This window comes from Artemia sp. Qi Xiang Cuo, chromosome 18 (assembly GCF_049724085.1).
Source record: "Artemia sp. Qi Xiang Cuo chromosome 18, ASM4972408v1, whole genome shotgun sequence".
Classification (NCBI taxonomy): domain Eukaryota; kingdom Metazoa; phylum Arthropoda; class Branchiopoda; order Anostraca; family Artemiidae; genus Artemia; species Artemia sp. Qi Xiang Cuo.
In genome coordinates, this window is record NC_142811.1 from 45,940,423 (window position 1) to 45,957,357 (window position 16,935).

At 33.0% G+C, this 16,935-nt stretch overlaps 1 protein-coding gene across 2 annotated transcripts in view; it reads right to left on the minus strand.

Moving 5' to 3' along the window:
• Nucleotides 1-249: 249 nt before the first annotated feature.
• Nucleotides 250-16,935, minus strand: part of Uck (Uridine-cytidine kinase) — a 69,038-nt gene continuing 52,352 nt past the window's right edge. The window contains exons 6-7 of one of the 2 annotated variants that reach the window (XM_089104642.1): nucleotides 16,532-16,580; nucleotides 250-1,437 (exon numbers count right to left, since the gene is read on the minus strand). In XM_089104642.1, coding sequence (XP_088960768.1) covers nucleotides 1,265-1,437; nucleotides 16,532-16,580 — 222 coding nt within the window. In that variant the 3' untranslated portion in view covers nucleotides 250-1,264. Of the gene's footprint in view, nucleotides 1,438-11,600; nucleotides 11,804-16,531; nucleotides 16,581-16,935 lie in introns of those variants that run through there. The other variant, XM_089104643.1, reaches the window with a different exon arrangement.

A 16,935-nucleotide genomic window follows, 5' to 3' on the forward strand; every position in this document is an offset into this window, starting at 1 on the left:
GCCCATACCACTTCAGATATCTTAAAATTTGTATACTTTTTCTCATTTTTTCGTATGATCTACCAGTATCTTTTGCATTTTTTTCTTTCTCGTTCAAACTTTTTTTCATTATATACATGATGTATAGACGAAGTCTTTGCGATTAACATGATTAAGGCTGGCTAAAAAGCAGCTTGGCTGTAGTGATTCAAAAAGTAACACCTTACGAGAAAAAAAAAAAAAAAAAAAAAAAAAAAATTTCACAGGACATCAGACAATCTGAAAAATATGGTTCCGACTATCGCTAACAGTCTATATCTTTGTAGTTATAGACTTGATATATTTCTATAACCTGGTATAACTTTATACCAAGTCATTTTTATGGTGTCTCATATGCGAGAAAACAATTTTGCGAAGGTTCGTTGCTTACTGAGATAGGGCAATGTAAAGCCTTTTCGAGAAAATCAAAATTTCTACGCATCTTAAAAACAAAATTGAAGACAGGACGCCAGATTCAAGCAATTGGTCAAGCGCGTTAATTCGAAGTGGAGGTATACACACCCCAGTTTGACCAAAAACTTGAAAATTCATCTACTGAAATGCTGTAGCCATGTTCTAGCAATAATGAAAAAGGCTAATACATTGCCGGAAACCACTGAGTTTTTAATTTTCCGGCAATTTATTATCTACAATTAGATTTCAGTAAAAACAAAGAATTACGCTAAAAAGCTAAAAAAAAAAAAAACGTTTTTAAAAATTCAAGTTACAATAAATCCTCCCCAAATATATTCGAAAGCAGGCGTCTTGTAATTGATCACAACAGACTTATTTTTGATTTATCTGTCATGGCATTAGGAGTATGATAGATTAGAAAAACAGGTTTCAAAACTCTAAGGAAAAAAGCAGGGATTGCAAAGCAACAGAATAAATTAGCATTAAAAAAAAACTGTTTTAGTGACAATTTCTACAAGCAAAATAATATAGAGCGAGGCTTCAAAAATAATTAGATAAGGTTTTAAAATGATTAAATATAATTGGAAAGATTCAGTAGATGAGAAAGATAGAATCTAAAAACATGGTGAAAGAACAGCCAGTGGCCACCCATGCATTTGTTGGCCACTTTACACTATAGACAGTTTAAAACCTAAACGCGTCCGTAGCAGTGGCAATAATACTACAACAAAAATAATCCACGAATTCATGTCTTCTCCTTCCTTATTAGTATGATATATCCTTATTATATACATTGAAAAAAAAAACGAAAGAAACCACCGTTTAATTGTACTTAATGAGGTCTGCTCAAACACGGCTCTGAATTCTGCCTGTGGCGACTGAAGTCCAAATCTTCTTCCTCTGGTGATACCTGGAAATTGACTGTTCTTCTTCTTTCAAAGCCTGGCACTTCTGACCTTGCTCGTAAAATATCTTGAATATGTTGGACAATGAGTCCAATAGCAACTAAAAATAGAAATACTGTAATGGACCAAGGGCACTATAAAACTGTCCTTGATTTTCTTGGAAATTAGAGGATTGTCAAGATCTTCGCCCGTTTCTGAAATGATTTCCAAACTTTTATTAATTATAATATTATGAATGGAATAAAAACAAATATTTCACTAAACACCAGGGACGTTCACAGTTAAAAAATATTGACTCCCCTACTTTATTTCTAATACAAAACATTCCACTACTTTTTTGTTTCAATGTAACACTGATGAAATGTCGTGGAAATCCACAAAAACAAACGGTTTCTGTGAAATATACAGGAAAATAAGAAAAGCTGTATAAGTTTGGAGTTGGAGAGATGGTCTTGGAGCCATCTTGCTGCGTAAAAACCTGATTATAAGGTATTTACGGTGTCATAACTAACCGCTTTACACTCCGTGCCTATAATTCCACATAAACAGGTATCAATACTCCCAAAATTGCAGTTATCAAACTTTGTGTACTGTAGTAACGCTGCAAATAAACTGTGCCACGTGGCATATTTCTTGGGATAACTTTCCAGGTAAAACATTCGATTGTAATCAATTGACACACTATAAAAGCATCAATAGTAGTAACACCTTCACTAAAATAAAACCGGCCGGGTTTAATTAGAACAGAGAACAAAAGGGCAAAGTTAAGATGGGCCTGGATCTACAAGTGAAACTTATTGGCACCCACTTTCCCTGGTTGAAATAATGAGATTCCAGGAAGAGGGAGTGCCCCCCTTCAAACATTTTTATGTAGCAGTAAAATCAAACATTTTTCAGAAGAATATTCATTCAGAAGCTTCACAACTGCAAATGAACGTGGCTATTTGGGTGATATTTTTTTTTTTTTTTTTTTTTTTTTTTTTTTTTTTTTTAACAAACTTATGATCAAATAGGTGACATGACTAGGCTTTACGTTTTATTGGGTGATAAGAGCCGTTTTCCACTGACAAGCCAGGTTCTTGTAAACAAGATTCAGAATTATCCGTGGAGCGAAAAATTTACAAAACTGGACTGTCAAATATCAAACTGTGGAACAGAAAAACTTGTAAACCCGACCAAAGTCTTGCGAAAATCCTTAATCTTTTTTTATAAGTAAGTTGTCAAATTCACAATCTAGATAATGTGCTAACAATCCTGGTTGTCAATGGAAGGGTATTTTTATGATTTGGCTTGTCAGTGGAAAAGGCCCTAAGTTCCAGGGTTCAGGGAAATCTTATTGTGACTGTAAACATTGAAAATCGGAGTCCATCTAGAGATTACGGATTAAGTGATTAAAATTTAGGTCAAAATTTAGAATAATTTTATGGTAAAAAAAAATCACACAAAAATTAAAAGGACACATGAAAAACACATCTATAACCAAAAAGTATTAAAAAACGAAGGAGACTTGTATCCTGGTGCGAAAATCTTTCGTATTATGATCAAAAATATTTAAAACTTTTCAGTGGCCTACGTCATATTTAATATAATAATTTAATTGTGTTCCTCTTGCGACAAGGGGTAATACATACCCTGAACCCCCGTAGTCGTGTAACTGACAATAACAGTTCCTTAAAATGAAGAATTTCAAGGACTGATTCATCAAGAATTCCAAAGCAATGTTTATAAATTACAGAAGCGATAAATACTTTTTTAAACCTTAACTTCAAAGGAACATTTTACCCAATTTGTCTTGGTAGCTTCTATCGGAGCTGTTAACTTCAATGATCATTTTGAATATGAAGATTTTGGATAATGATGAACGTCTTCTCGTGAACGCTTCTGTAACTCGTGAACCCAGCTGACTAAATTCATTTACCTTATTTCCAGAATTTGTCTCTGACCTAGTCATTTTGGGAATATAACACACTGCATCAATAGGCTGCCTTTTTAAAGCCATCCGTTTGAAGGTTTATCTACGCTAAAACATACATTTCCTTAAAGACACTTTCTTAACTGAGGATTTATTAAGGCATTGTAAAATGCCTTTTAAGTCCTGATGCTCCAGATTAGGAATCACCAACCCTACCTAAAGCTTAGTATGCGCTCAGTATGTACAAATAGTAATAATATTGTAGAGTGAATACGAGGCTATTATTAGGGTATCACTTTGATTAGGGCATCATAATCAAACATGAGAGCTTAGCATAAATAAGTTGGTTTATAACCATGGTAAATCCAAATGTTCCAACCTTTATTTATACTTTGAGTTTTTAAGGTACCCTTTAAGTCCTAATGCTCTAAACAGAAGCAGTCAAACCTACGCCCACAGGCACCGGCAGCCACAGGCAGTCAAACCTACGTCCATGGTCTCCGTGGGTCATTTTCTTGATATCTGTAACTAGCTATTCATAAACATCAAAACTTAGTAAAGGCACAATTTTTTATATTTTGCAGACTAAAACATTTAAAAAGTGTAAACCAGGGACGGCCAACATTTAACATACCATGCGAAAATATTTGAGTACCCAGTTCTTACTATTATTTTCTGTGCTTTTTTATCACTTTGTTTTACAGTATAACAGTGATTTAGGGAATTATAAAGGCAATACTCTTTATTGGTGTCGTTTCTGCCGATTATTTCACATTATTTGGCTATTTCTTGTGTTCATAGATACAACAACCAGAGTATAGATTCGACTCAATGATCAAAACCTACCATGCCCAAGTCACTACGATGTTTCGAGAATATTTTGTAGCATGTACCAACTTCTAGAGAAAAAAAAAGGGTTCAACTAAATAAAGTTTAATGCAGCAAAAAATAAGTTTACTAATATAACTACAAATGACCAGTGAATCCAAAAAGCTGAGCAGCATAATTTCTTTTACGGTCTTAGAACCAAATTATTTCACCTAGGGTTTAGATTTAACCCTGTGGGTAGGTTTATAAACTATTGAGCAATAGAAAAAGTGAGTTTTTTTTACGATCCGGAAGATACGAAAAAAAAAAAAAAATCTCAAATGGTCACACACCATCCTTCTACTGTTTAATATATGGACCAAAGGCCTGTGCACTATGTTTTATAATGCTAAAATTATATTTATAATGCTTGTTGTATATAATTTACAATGTAATGCTAAAATATATTTTATAATCATAATTTTATAAAACATTATGTTTTATAATGCTAAAAAACGGCAAGTGAAAGTTAAGGCAGTAAGTACAATTTTTAGACTGCATATCAAATGTAAATTACAAGGTAACCAAAAAGTCTGGATACATACGAATTATGTTTTACATTATGTAAAACATAATAAAACATTATGTTTTATAATGCTAAACCTTAATGCGAAACATTATGTTTTATAATGCTAAAAAACGGCAAGTGAAAGTTAAGGCAGTAGGCACAATCTTTAGACTGCATATCAAAAGTAAATTACAAGGTATCCAGAAAGTCTGGATATATACAAATTTTTAAGATTTATTTGAAGATTAAATTAAAAAAAACAAGCTTTTTCAACTGAAAGTAAGGAGTAATATTATAAATTTAAACGAACAGGAACTATTCCATATATGAAAGGGGTAGCCCTCTCCTCAATGCCTCGCTCTTTATGCTGAAGTTTTTTAGTGCTTTAAAAAAGCTTCGACCCTTGCGTTTCAAGAGTCGTCCTTTGAGAATTGGGACGAAAAATCAAAATTTAGCGTAAAGTTTAAAGTATTGAGGAGAGGGAAAGCCCCCTCATATAAGTAAAAAATTTTGTTTGTTTTAAGTTTTATTGTTGTTTCTTATTTTCAGTTGAAAAATTTTTATATTAATTTCAGGATATCCAGCTCCCCCTCCATGGGAAATTTCATCCCCCCCCACAAAATTCCCCCATGAAAAGTTCCTTCTACATAGAATATCCCCCCACCAGAAAAATTTACACTGGATAACTCAATTCTCGCTGAATTTTTCCACCGGAAAATTTCTTACGAACGATTCCACCTGAAACGTTATTCTTGGCGCACTTTCATCTGAAAAATACCTTAGTTTCTGATAGCTTTTCAGATTATGCCGGAAAATCCCCTCCGTAGAAATATTTCCCCAGAAATACCCCCCCCCCAGTGGAAACTTCTCCCAGAGAAACACCCCCATGGAGAATTTCTCCGGCGGAAAATCCCTTCATGGAGAATTTCTTGTGTGGAAATCCCCCTTCCCCCAAAGATAGATCCTCTAGATAATTCCAACCCGCTGTAAATTTTCCCCTGAAAATTATCCTTAACATTTCCATATGTAAAATTGCGTCGGCAAAGAGAAAGTAAGAAAAATAAAAAGAACTTCGTATAGGAATTCTGGCAAAATCCCCCAGTGTAAAATTTTCCCTGGAACGTTAAATCCACGCAAACTTCCCTCACCACTCAAGAGTACCAACTCAATTCTTTCTTCTTTAGACAAAGCCATCATTCGATCTGGGAATGAAAAATAACATAAATACATAAAATATCTAAATTTGTATGTATCCAGATTTTGTGGAAACCCTGTAGAGACTGTCAGTTGTAGGACATGGAACAGAGGTTCCACGTCGAACTCAGCTTTTGTCCCTAGATGTATGATGCCAAGAAACAACCTGGGCTGGCGAGCATTGGATATATTGAACTTACTTTTAATAATGTTATAGAGCAAGGAATTTTTCCAACAGTTACTCTTACCCCTGTACCAATTAAAATATTAAAAAAGTGGAGTTGTCAGGGACGTTGATGCAACCTATTGCAAAATACTTGATAACTTCAATGTGTCCAATAAGAGAGTCATGCATACTCTTGCCATTTACCCGTGCCCCAGCCATTTAAACATTTTCCTCTCAATTACTTGGACTATCTGTCTTGGCTTTTCTCTGTCTACAATTACCCAGCGTCTTGATGCAACCTATTGCAAAATACTTGATAACTTCAATTCAAGAGAGAAACTGTTGTCATACTTTTCAGTGTCAAAATGTCGCCCAAGATTTTGATAGGAAATATTTCCCACTGCCAACCCTGTTTGTATGTACAATGTAATAACACAAATGAGGGAAAGTTTACCAACTCTTGTAAACGTTTTTTAGTCATTTACTTCTTCTAGAGCGTGCAAACAGAACAAAACTACCAAGAGTTCATGTTATCCACTTACCCTCAATGCAACATAAACTAAACAGAGTAGTCATAAATCAAAAGTGAGAGGCAAAAACTTTATTCCTCATTTGGTTGATTTGCTTGTGTTTGTGTGTATAGGTGCAGGGGGGTGTGGCCTATGCAAGATAAAGTAATTCCTTCAAAACAGTAATTTAATCGGTAATCCAAAGATACAAAATAATAAATATGAAAGGCACTTTACACATACCTTTTAGAAAAAAAAAGAAAATAATTTAGCAAAGGCTACAAAATCGGTAACACTTCAGATGAAAGCGGCTACGCATGTTTTATGAGACATAGTATTAAAAAAAAAGAAAAAAAAAGAAAGAAAAGTGTATAAGCTATTGTTTCTAGGTTTTTATTTAGTGGTTACCCTCTGCAGATTGAAAAACTTTAAAACTCTGCAAACTGTTTAAATTTGTTTTAAAGATACTTATATAATTGTTAAAACCGCACAGCTCTACTTTACGCCCCCCCCCCAAGTGCAAATATTTAGCCCGAATTATGTCTAGTCATTTGATTTTCCATAGGCCATATTCTTTTTTCCGGCACCTGTTCTCGTAGCCGTTGTTTACCATTAAATTAATATAGATAAGAAGTCGGCGTACTGAAAAATCAATAAGTATAATCTGCGGTAAATATTTGCACATTAGGAGGGGAAAATTTGAGAAAAGTGAAGTTAAACGTTTCTAGGAATGATATATACATTTCCCAATTTTTAAAGCAGTTTTCAGAATCTTATCGTGTTTCCTTCTGGAGGGGGTAACCACTAAATAACAACATATTTTTACCCTGGCGTGACCTAAAACGTATTGGCATTTGAGCATTAAGCAAAGAAAACTCCCAAACCAAGTTAGATTACGAACTATTTTTAATTAGTCAATTTATAATTTTTCATAAATTAAGTCCACTTCCACAAAAAGTACAGCTTCCCAAATAGGGCTTAAGGTCGATCCAATCCCCTTCCCCCTTACCCATATAAAATATTTAGACACGGATCTCATACTATGGAAGGCAGTCGAGGTCTAATAAATAGGAATATAATTTTTTGCTATACGTTTGTGAATGCTTAAAATTAAAAATGAATAAGCAAAATATATCGAGATAATAAGATTAACTAAGAATAATTAAGAAGGTTAAGAATAATTAAGAAAGAGCGACTTTCATATGACCTAAAGATCTACTTGCAAGAAGTGGTCAAGCGTGCTTGCTACACGATTCAAGGTCATAGTTTCTTTACAGATTTAATTATAGTTTGATCGAGACTTATACAGATTGAGTACACTAGCATTCTCGCAAAAGCCAATGCAAATGGTAATTTTGAACGCAAATGGTAATTTAAAAAGCAAATGGTAATTTTGAACAAATTATATATTATCTTTCTAATGATATGTTAGCTTCAAATAGGTCTCTCTTAATTGTAGATATCAAATTAATACTGAACGTACCCGTGGACGAGGAATTCACAGAAACATTTAAAAAAAGATAAATGAAATGAATTAATTCATTAAATTCTACGCTAAATCGAATACTGAGCATTAAAAATGAAGTTTACAATTCATATGGGAATCCTGTCAGCATCATAATACGCTAATACTGAGCCAAAATTGGGAATAACATGCCTTTGTTTAGAATATTCAACATAGAGACTTACATCTTATTACAGACAAAATCAAAATGAGAAAGTGTTGTGTATTTTAATTGCAACTCTGTCAAAAGAGATACTTATTAGTTTTAAGAGTAAAAAACATTCACACACATGAAGTATGACAACACTGACAACCACAAATGGGTGTGTCTCAGGGTTAAATCTGATTCACTTTAAGAAGCTCTTGATAGTTTTAAAATTCAAAATTAATTGAGACGTTAAGAGCTGAAAACCGTTGGAACAAATAAAAAACTACAGATCTGGGTAAATTTTGACCAACACTCTTATTTTGGAGAGTTGATCAAAGCAAATAGCTTACCAACATTGAACATCTCAATCGGCCCATATCTATAAATAAGCCAATGATTGGAATAAAATTCTTGGAAGAAATTGGATCTACAAATTTTAAGTTTTATTATTTTGAAAATAGGCAACTTATTTATGGATTTCTAGGCTTGTCATTTAATTTTTTTAATCTGTTTTTAGAGCTAAGTTATTCCTTACTGTCTTTACTTCCAACAACAAGAAAATTAACCCCGAAACATTTCCCGAAACGCATAGTAATCTAGTTACTTTTTTATATTTCAAAATTAGGGTAGTTACACAAAGTACCTAAGTATGGAGCTGAGCGAATGAGGGATGTTATATAAAAAATGATGTGACAATACCCCAAACTTAAAATACCCGAAGCTTGGACATCGAGCCTGAAAAAACAATTTCATGGCATAAGACCAAATCTTATACTATGATTTCTTATTGTTTGCATCACAAAAATAAATTTCAAACAAATATATATACTCTATAAACTTGATTAATACTATAAATCAATAAGTTAAAAAACAAAAAACAAAAGAAAAAAAAATTCTATTATAAATAGAATTGTACATTTTTCTTTAAATCACAGTAAAACATGTAAAAAAATTATTTAGATGTGGACTTAAGAGACAGTTTAGTCTTCCTAGTCATCTTATTTTAAGAAAGTCGACCAAGTTTCAAAATATAAATTTATATGCGGAGTTCAAACCTAAACACATTCAATGGAAGAAAAGGAATCAAATAGTCAACAATTTTTAGGTTTTCATCTCAAGACATATCCATAGAAAGGAATGAACTTTAATATATATACTATATATATATATATATATATATATATATATATATATATATATATATATATATATATATATATATATATATATATATATATAGATGTTGGGTACCTGGATCCTGAAACTAGAACTATTCTCATTATGCTGTGAGAAAGTTTCCGACACTCACAAGAGAGCATGCTCTACGGAATTTTTTTTTATATACGAGTCCAAGTTCTGTTGTTGGTTAGTTCTGAGATAAGATGCCTAAACAGTAATTTTTTCCTTTCATTTTATTCTTTTGCTCAAAAATATTTATTTCCCAATCGGCCCTCCCTTACCATCAACTTGTTTCTTCAAAAATGCGACATGGACTATACACGAGCCCTGTATATGAATATAGTCCTGTACTATATATGAATAAAATGTATGACATCTGCTGAAGCAGAAGATTGAAAATTATAAAAATATGTATTAGATTAAATTGTTGCTCCGTTCAGGCTTACACTGAATTGTAAGATCAAATAAATATATAAGGCTAAACTGATCAGCCGTCACAAATACCAAAGAAAAATTAAGCGAAGAACTAAAAAAAAGACGGGTGTAAAACAGTGAATAATGGATGAAAATACCCCCAAACTCAAAAATGCCCGAAGCCAGCACAATGGACCGGACAAAAATAATTTCGTTGTAAAAGACTGGATCTAATACTATGATATTTTCCATTTGAATTTTTATTCTTCTATCCTCTTACTTTGCTTTACTCCTTTTAAGTCCGCATTGTTTCTGGTTTTCTCGTTCTTTTAATTACTATATTTCCTTTTTCAGTTACGACTTTATACTTTGATTTTAAATTTCCTTTTTGCTGCTTTTTATAAACTTCTTGTCTTGTTTTGACCCTTAGATATTGTTTTCATTTTTTTTTATTTCTGTCTTTTTCTTCCTCAGTTACGTTGAAGATGCCTTGTTGATCATCTAGGTGAAATGTCCGGTTGTATATTTTTCTTCTGTAAGTTTGGATGGCCTTATAACCAAGTGCTCGGTTCTTCTTATTATTTTTCTTTGGAAGTTTAGTATGGTATAGTCATAAGTAATCTGTTATTCTAAGTAGGTTATGTCATTTGCAAAACCCAAAAACCTATGTAGAAAAAAAAGGCATTAAAATGCACTATTTTAATTTTATTATTTTTTGGTTTTAAACTTTTATGATTAATGGTTTGTCACCATATAATAACTGGCATCGATCAAATAACATATTTATAATAGTCAAAAATAAGTAAGAAGTTGTCGATGGTAAAAAAAAATAAAGGGCCACAATAGGACCTTGAGTGACTGATCGACACTTCAAAATACACTGGAATAAATTAAATACTCTGGAATGGTCTAAATAGTAATTCAGAAATCACTCATTAGTCACTCAATCGGGTTCCAGTTAATATAGTCAGTAACTAACTGTCCCTGAGCAGGGCCATTTTTATTTGGGATAGGATAAGCACTAGGCTGTTATGGCAGAAACGCTGTTTTCCAAACAATAGCTTCCCCCCCAACTCACCGGAAATTAAAATACGAAAAATTAACATATTCCGTCACTATTTATGATTAAACACCGCTCTACCCGACATTTTGGGTGCCCAAGACAAAAACTTGTTTTTTTTTTTAGCGATTATTTAATCAAAATCGTCATGTTTTTACGTATTTTTCATATTTTGGGGAAACGGTCAAATCCAAAACTCTAAGGGGACAGCAGAGTTCTCAATGATGAATTAGCTTATTCATCTTCATTAATTATTAGGAACGAATGGGGGGAGGGGCTTGATAGGGTGAAATCTTTTGGGGATTTTAGAGGCTAAAGGTTTTGACAGACTTTTTTTTCTACTTGCCAATATGAGCAAAATGATAAAGGATATAAATTATATTGCCTTGGAATTTAGCCCATCCCACAGGTGGTACACTTTAACATAAATCACTGAAAAAGAAGGAAACGCAGGAAAAAAGTCTTCCAAGATCTAAGACTTTAGTTGTAGCACCGCAATGTGCAAAATCAAGTGAAATGAACAAATAAAAAGAAATAAAAATAATAATTTGAAAATAAAATCAATAAATAAGTCAATGTCATAACTAATATAGAGTTTATATACTATAAACATTTAGGACACATGTTAAATGAAGTCATAAAATAAAACGAAACAAATGAATATGAAATCACAAAGGAGCCTGTAGATTTTCTTTTTTTTTTATTTTTTACCGGAAAAATTACTATTTTTCTTCCAGCCGCCCCTATTATCAGTTGATAAAAACACATTTCCAGGTAACTAACAGAAATGAAATAGAAGAAGAAAGATTCCATCACAGTGTATAAAGAAACATTTTACAATGAAGGAGTTTTTTGGGCTATATTTTTGTTATATTGCCAATTATTGTGAAATGTCACTGTCTGTGTTGCTTCCATTGTCCACCGACAGCTCACGAACGTGAAGAACATTGCCGTTTCTTATCCGGATAATTTCACGAATATGTAGGACAATTACGTCAATTGCAACTGGAACGAGAAAAAAAAAAGATATTTCAATTTTTTTCTACATTATATAAATCTAGGTTGTTGGTCTTACTGCCTCTGATGGCTAATGCAAAGACAAAAACTCAATTATAAAAAATAATGGTGGTTACTGAATCAAAATAGAAAATATCAAAATTAATAATCGGAAGAAAAATCCGAGTATTCTATCTGCTTTCAAGAGAAGAGATCTACTGGTCTCATGTTAACGCCGAGTTTTTCGCCAAGGGTATCTTTTTTGGCCGATCCAAGCAAGCCGAGATTCAGTTATAAATATGGAATTAGTCCATACTTTGAATCCAGTTCTCAATATACAAAACACCTAGATTAATTTTATCTCATAGCCATTGAGTTAAAGTTTATTTTCAATGTAATTTAGCTTATATTAAGATTTAGCTAAAACAGGACCAATTCATAATAAGATTCTGCGAAACTCCAGAGCTAGCTTGAGCCGGCATAGAAGTTTAATTTCTCCTTCTTCTTGTTTTGACTGTTATAAAGACACTTTCAAATGTTCTCTTCATCAGAATCAAATTTTCGACCCTGTTGCAGGTTGATGCAACTGAGTTCGAACTCTGGTTCCTGTATTACCAGGCAGAGATGGCGCCACTACAGGACAAAAAGTGAAGTTTAATTTATTTGAATTAAAAAAATTACCTATGTCAACAATTAAATCCGATACATCTTATTATAAATCGGTCAAGCCATTTTGAACCTGAGCCAGCGTCTGACATTTTGAACCTGAGCCATTTTGAACCAGCGTCAACTAGCTCCTATTGAATATCAATTGTAAATATTCTTCGGAAAAATTTCCGCATTTTGCCATGGGTTATATAGACCCATTAGATCCTCGAGTGGTTACTACCACAACCTATACAAATAAAGGTATTGCTGTCAATCACAACGTCACTGTGCAGATTGACCGTGTATACAAACGACAAATACTTCCATTGCACGTTGAGGCTATTTTATACAAAATCATATATATTAGGCACGACCAATTATGCAAAAAGTCAGTTTCTTGCACACTGCGATGGAATCCCAATTTTACTCCTATTCAAAAATAAAATCAACAAATTTCTATAAGGGACTAAACAAGTTTCTAAAACTGAGGTGATTGCTCAAAAATTTGTTATTTTTACCTTTTATTTTTACAATGCTTTGAGAACAATCATTTGGGTGCATTTAATTTACATGATAAAGCAGGATTGCCCTAAATTTCAGAGGGACTGCCACCCTCTCACCACCCTTTACGCTAAAGCTTAACTTTGTTTCCTCACACTGCTTCGATTAGAAGGAAGAGCTGTTTCCCGTACTGTAATAACGCATGCAATAAGAAGGAAGCTGACACCCGTCAGCACATACATTGCACGCTTATACAAATTGATTAATCAAAATAAAAGGAGGCTAGGGAGTAGTTTCATTATCCATTATCTGAAGAATTTTCTATGGAAAGTTTATAGTAAAAGCCTCAAAATACACAATCAGATACTTCAGCCCTCTCCCTCTCCAAAAAGGGTCAAGTAACCTCCCCCCTGTAGTTGGTGTCAACCATAGATTTGAATTAGATTTGAATTTATTATAAGCACTACTTTGTGAACTTTGTATAATAAGCATTTGTTCTCTATTGATTGCATGTGTATTTAGGAACGAATTCACCACCTCAGGGTAGTATGGCATCTGAAATTTGGATATTATGCCAACTTTTTTTTTATTATCTCTAAACCAGCTGGCTATGCCATGATTTGGGCGACCAATGGTTTTATCCCAATACACGGTAGTGAGGCAACTCAAACTTGGAGGTTATAGAAGTAATTCTTTATCTTCTAAAAACCAACTGGTTATGTCAGAATATGTGGGATTGATATTCGACAATTAATCGCTCGACCTGTGTACAACATACGCACAAACGTTCTCAGGAAAAACATAAAATTTTCGTATTTCCAAAAATGAAATGCCTTTACTCTAGTTTCTTTGGCATGTTGAATTTAGGTCGAAGTTTTCAAAAAGAGTCTCCCCTTCCTTCTTTAGGGGGCATTCCCCCTATTTTAAAAAGATTTCCTTATTGTAATAAATTTTGATTGGTGACAAAAGATGATTAGTTACATATATTGGAACTCAATATAAAAAGCCATTTTTTCTTTTAATTTATGCATTATTATAAAGATTGAATTTTTTAGTTTCAATTGTTATAAAATATGGTTGCAATTTGCTTACTATATTATTCCGAAGTACAGGCCAATAGTTAATGCCATATGAATAATTTTTCTATAAGAACATATCAGGAAGAGAGAGGACCCCAGTAAGGATCTATTTCATTCTGCACAAGTAAATACAGGCTACATCGATGTTGACTAATTTAGGAGCTATTTAACTTTCACTGTATTTGTCGATTAGCTCAAAGATTTATAGCCCAAATAGATACAAGATAATATAGAAAAGTATTGCAACAAGCGATCAGGTAAACAGCCATCTGGAAGTAAACACAAAGGGTAGAAATCAACCAGGTAGCAAAGAAGCAGACGTAAATAACCAGTTTTGCCGGCCTCAACACCATAGGAACGTTTTCTGGTGGCATGGAAGAAAATGCATAAGAGGTACGCTAAAACATATGCTTTTGGTATTTTCGAAAATACCAAATCCTTTGGTATATCTAAAAACTGAATCTTACTAGCTATTTGTTCTTATTTTGTGTGCTTATAATTAATTTAAAAAAAAAAAAAATATTTACTCATTTGAGACTTTTTCTTCGGAAGAAAAAAAGGATTACTAGTAGATTTTTGCGATTTTTCTTGTTTTAATGCTTAAAAATTAACAATTGAAAAAACACACATAAAAAACAACACAGCTCTTAAGAAAAAAAGGAGGTTTTCTATCTGAAGAACTTTCCTGTTCTAAAAGAAGTTAATCTCGTTTGTTTAATTTGGGAAGCCCAATGTGTCTAAAAATATGATAGCAGCCAACAGTGGCGTCAATTCACGGGAATTAGGTGGAAGGAGAATGTATTGTTCAATATCTAGGGAGTGGGCAATTTGTTGCTTTTTAAATTTACCAAAAAAAGCAAAAACAAAAGCCATTTTTTCAATCAAAATATTAAAAACCGGTATTTTGCAAAATTAGGAGGGGGGAGGACAAAATATATTGGGGAGCCCCCGCCCTCCAGTTGACACCAATAGTGATCAACGTGTTGACCACTCTAGTATTGCTCTAAGGCAGATAGAATTAAAAATTCCCATCAAAAGAAAAACCTGTACTGAGATAAAACATACACAAGGATTCACAAAAAAAAAAAAAAAAAAAAAAAAAAAATGGTTACTGTTAGCTTTAATCTCAATGAATGTCAAATATTTGAAATTATGAAAGATAAGTATAATTTTGAAAATTTTTTCTCATATTCAAAATTTTGATTTTACGTATCGAGTGGTCAAAAATCACGACGACCAATATTATAGTTATTAGGATTAGTAGCTAAGGATTAGGATTAGCGGCATTAGTGATTAAGTTTTTCCTAATATGTTTGAATTCAGTATTATTTGTGTGATTCCGCGGTTCTAATAAACACTAACGATACTAATGGACTGTTAAATATTCAAGCAGAGATTTATCTCGGAAGAGGGGGGGGGGCATTTCAATGGGTGGGGGAATGGGACAGTTTCAAGAAACGGTAAAATGGGTGGATTGCACAGAATATTTGAGACTTTTCACAGACAGGAGCTTATTTTGAGGTGGACCGATTTAAAAAAAAAACCGCAAAAGTAGTTGAACTAAAACAAAATATAAATACTTGCAAACGAAATCGTAAGAATCTAAATACTTGGACGGTTCCCCCTCCCCCTCCTTAGGTGGACAATTGGGTGGTACCATTTGGCTAATCTTACATATCTTCCCAAATGAACATAAAATAATAACCAAAAAAAAAATTAATTTTATGTCAAATCAATTCTTTATATTCATTAGAAAAAGAAGTTGGATACTCTTAAACGCGAAAAATGAGTCGAATGAAGGCAAATTTGATAAAAAAAGATTATATATATGCAATATACAACATGGCCAAAACAATGATAGACAAAGAGCAATACAAGAGATACTTATATCTTTTACACTGAAATATAACCAAAGTCATTTTTAGCGTAAAATGACAATATTAACATAAACAGAACTCTTTCTGTTTATGCTATGGAGCCTGATATGGGTTTAATAGTAAAAGTTACTTTATAGGGACTTTGAGCCCTTGCTCACTTTACAAATCTCAATATTTTACACTTCTCCAAGGAATTTCATAAATCCAGTGTTGTTTTTTATTTTCGGAGCCCAAAACCTTCAGAATTTCAGGTTTCAGAATTCAGGTTTCAGAATTTTCTTTTCACTTGTTATTTGTAGTGGTTTCACTTGTTACCCGTCGGTGGTGAAGGGGAGGGGGTTCAGAGGATTTTTCCTAGGGGGTCAAAAATACGGCGGAAATTTTCTGCACTAGTTTTTCCAAGAGAGATGGTCCTTTGGTCAGATTTCAGGTGCAGGAGAGCCTCCCCCACCAAGAAAAAATAATCTCTATGATGATAGAGCAATACGAGAGATAAACAAAGCCATTTCAATACAAAATGACCATATTTATTACGCATACGAACATAGAAAGGGAATGTGACATGAGTTTAAAAGTAATATTTACTTTATTTAACAAGTAGAGAAAGAAAGACAAATCAAAGGGTATCTCACCTAAGTTCTCGGCTCCCCGAGGAATGATTACGTCAGCAAATTTCTTCGTCTGGAAAAATTAAGAGATAAATAGAAGAGAAATCGATTTCAAAAATCCAGCAAGAACAAGGCACAAGCAGATTTTATAAAAAGTATTTGGTCTGATTCTCTGAGGGTTAGAGAGTAGAAAATGTTTAGACTAAGACAAGTCTATTTAGTAGTTTAATTTAAGGCTTGTTCTACCTACAACCTTGAATATACAACTTACACACACCATACTGGACATAGGTGTTTTTTTAAAAAGAGAAAAAAGCTAGAGTCTAAAATTTCCCAAACCCGTAGAACTGAATTTGAACACAATTTAAATCATTAAAACTTGGATTTACTAACCAGCAATAATTTCGAATTCAACCTTAGCATATTTA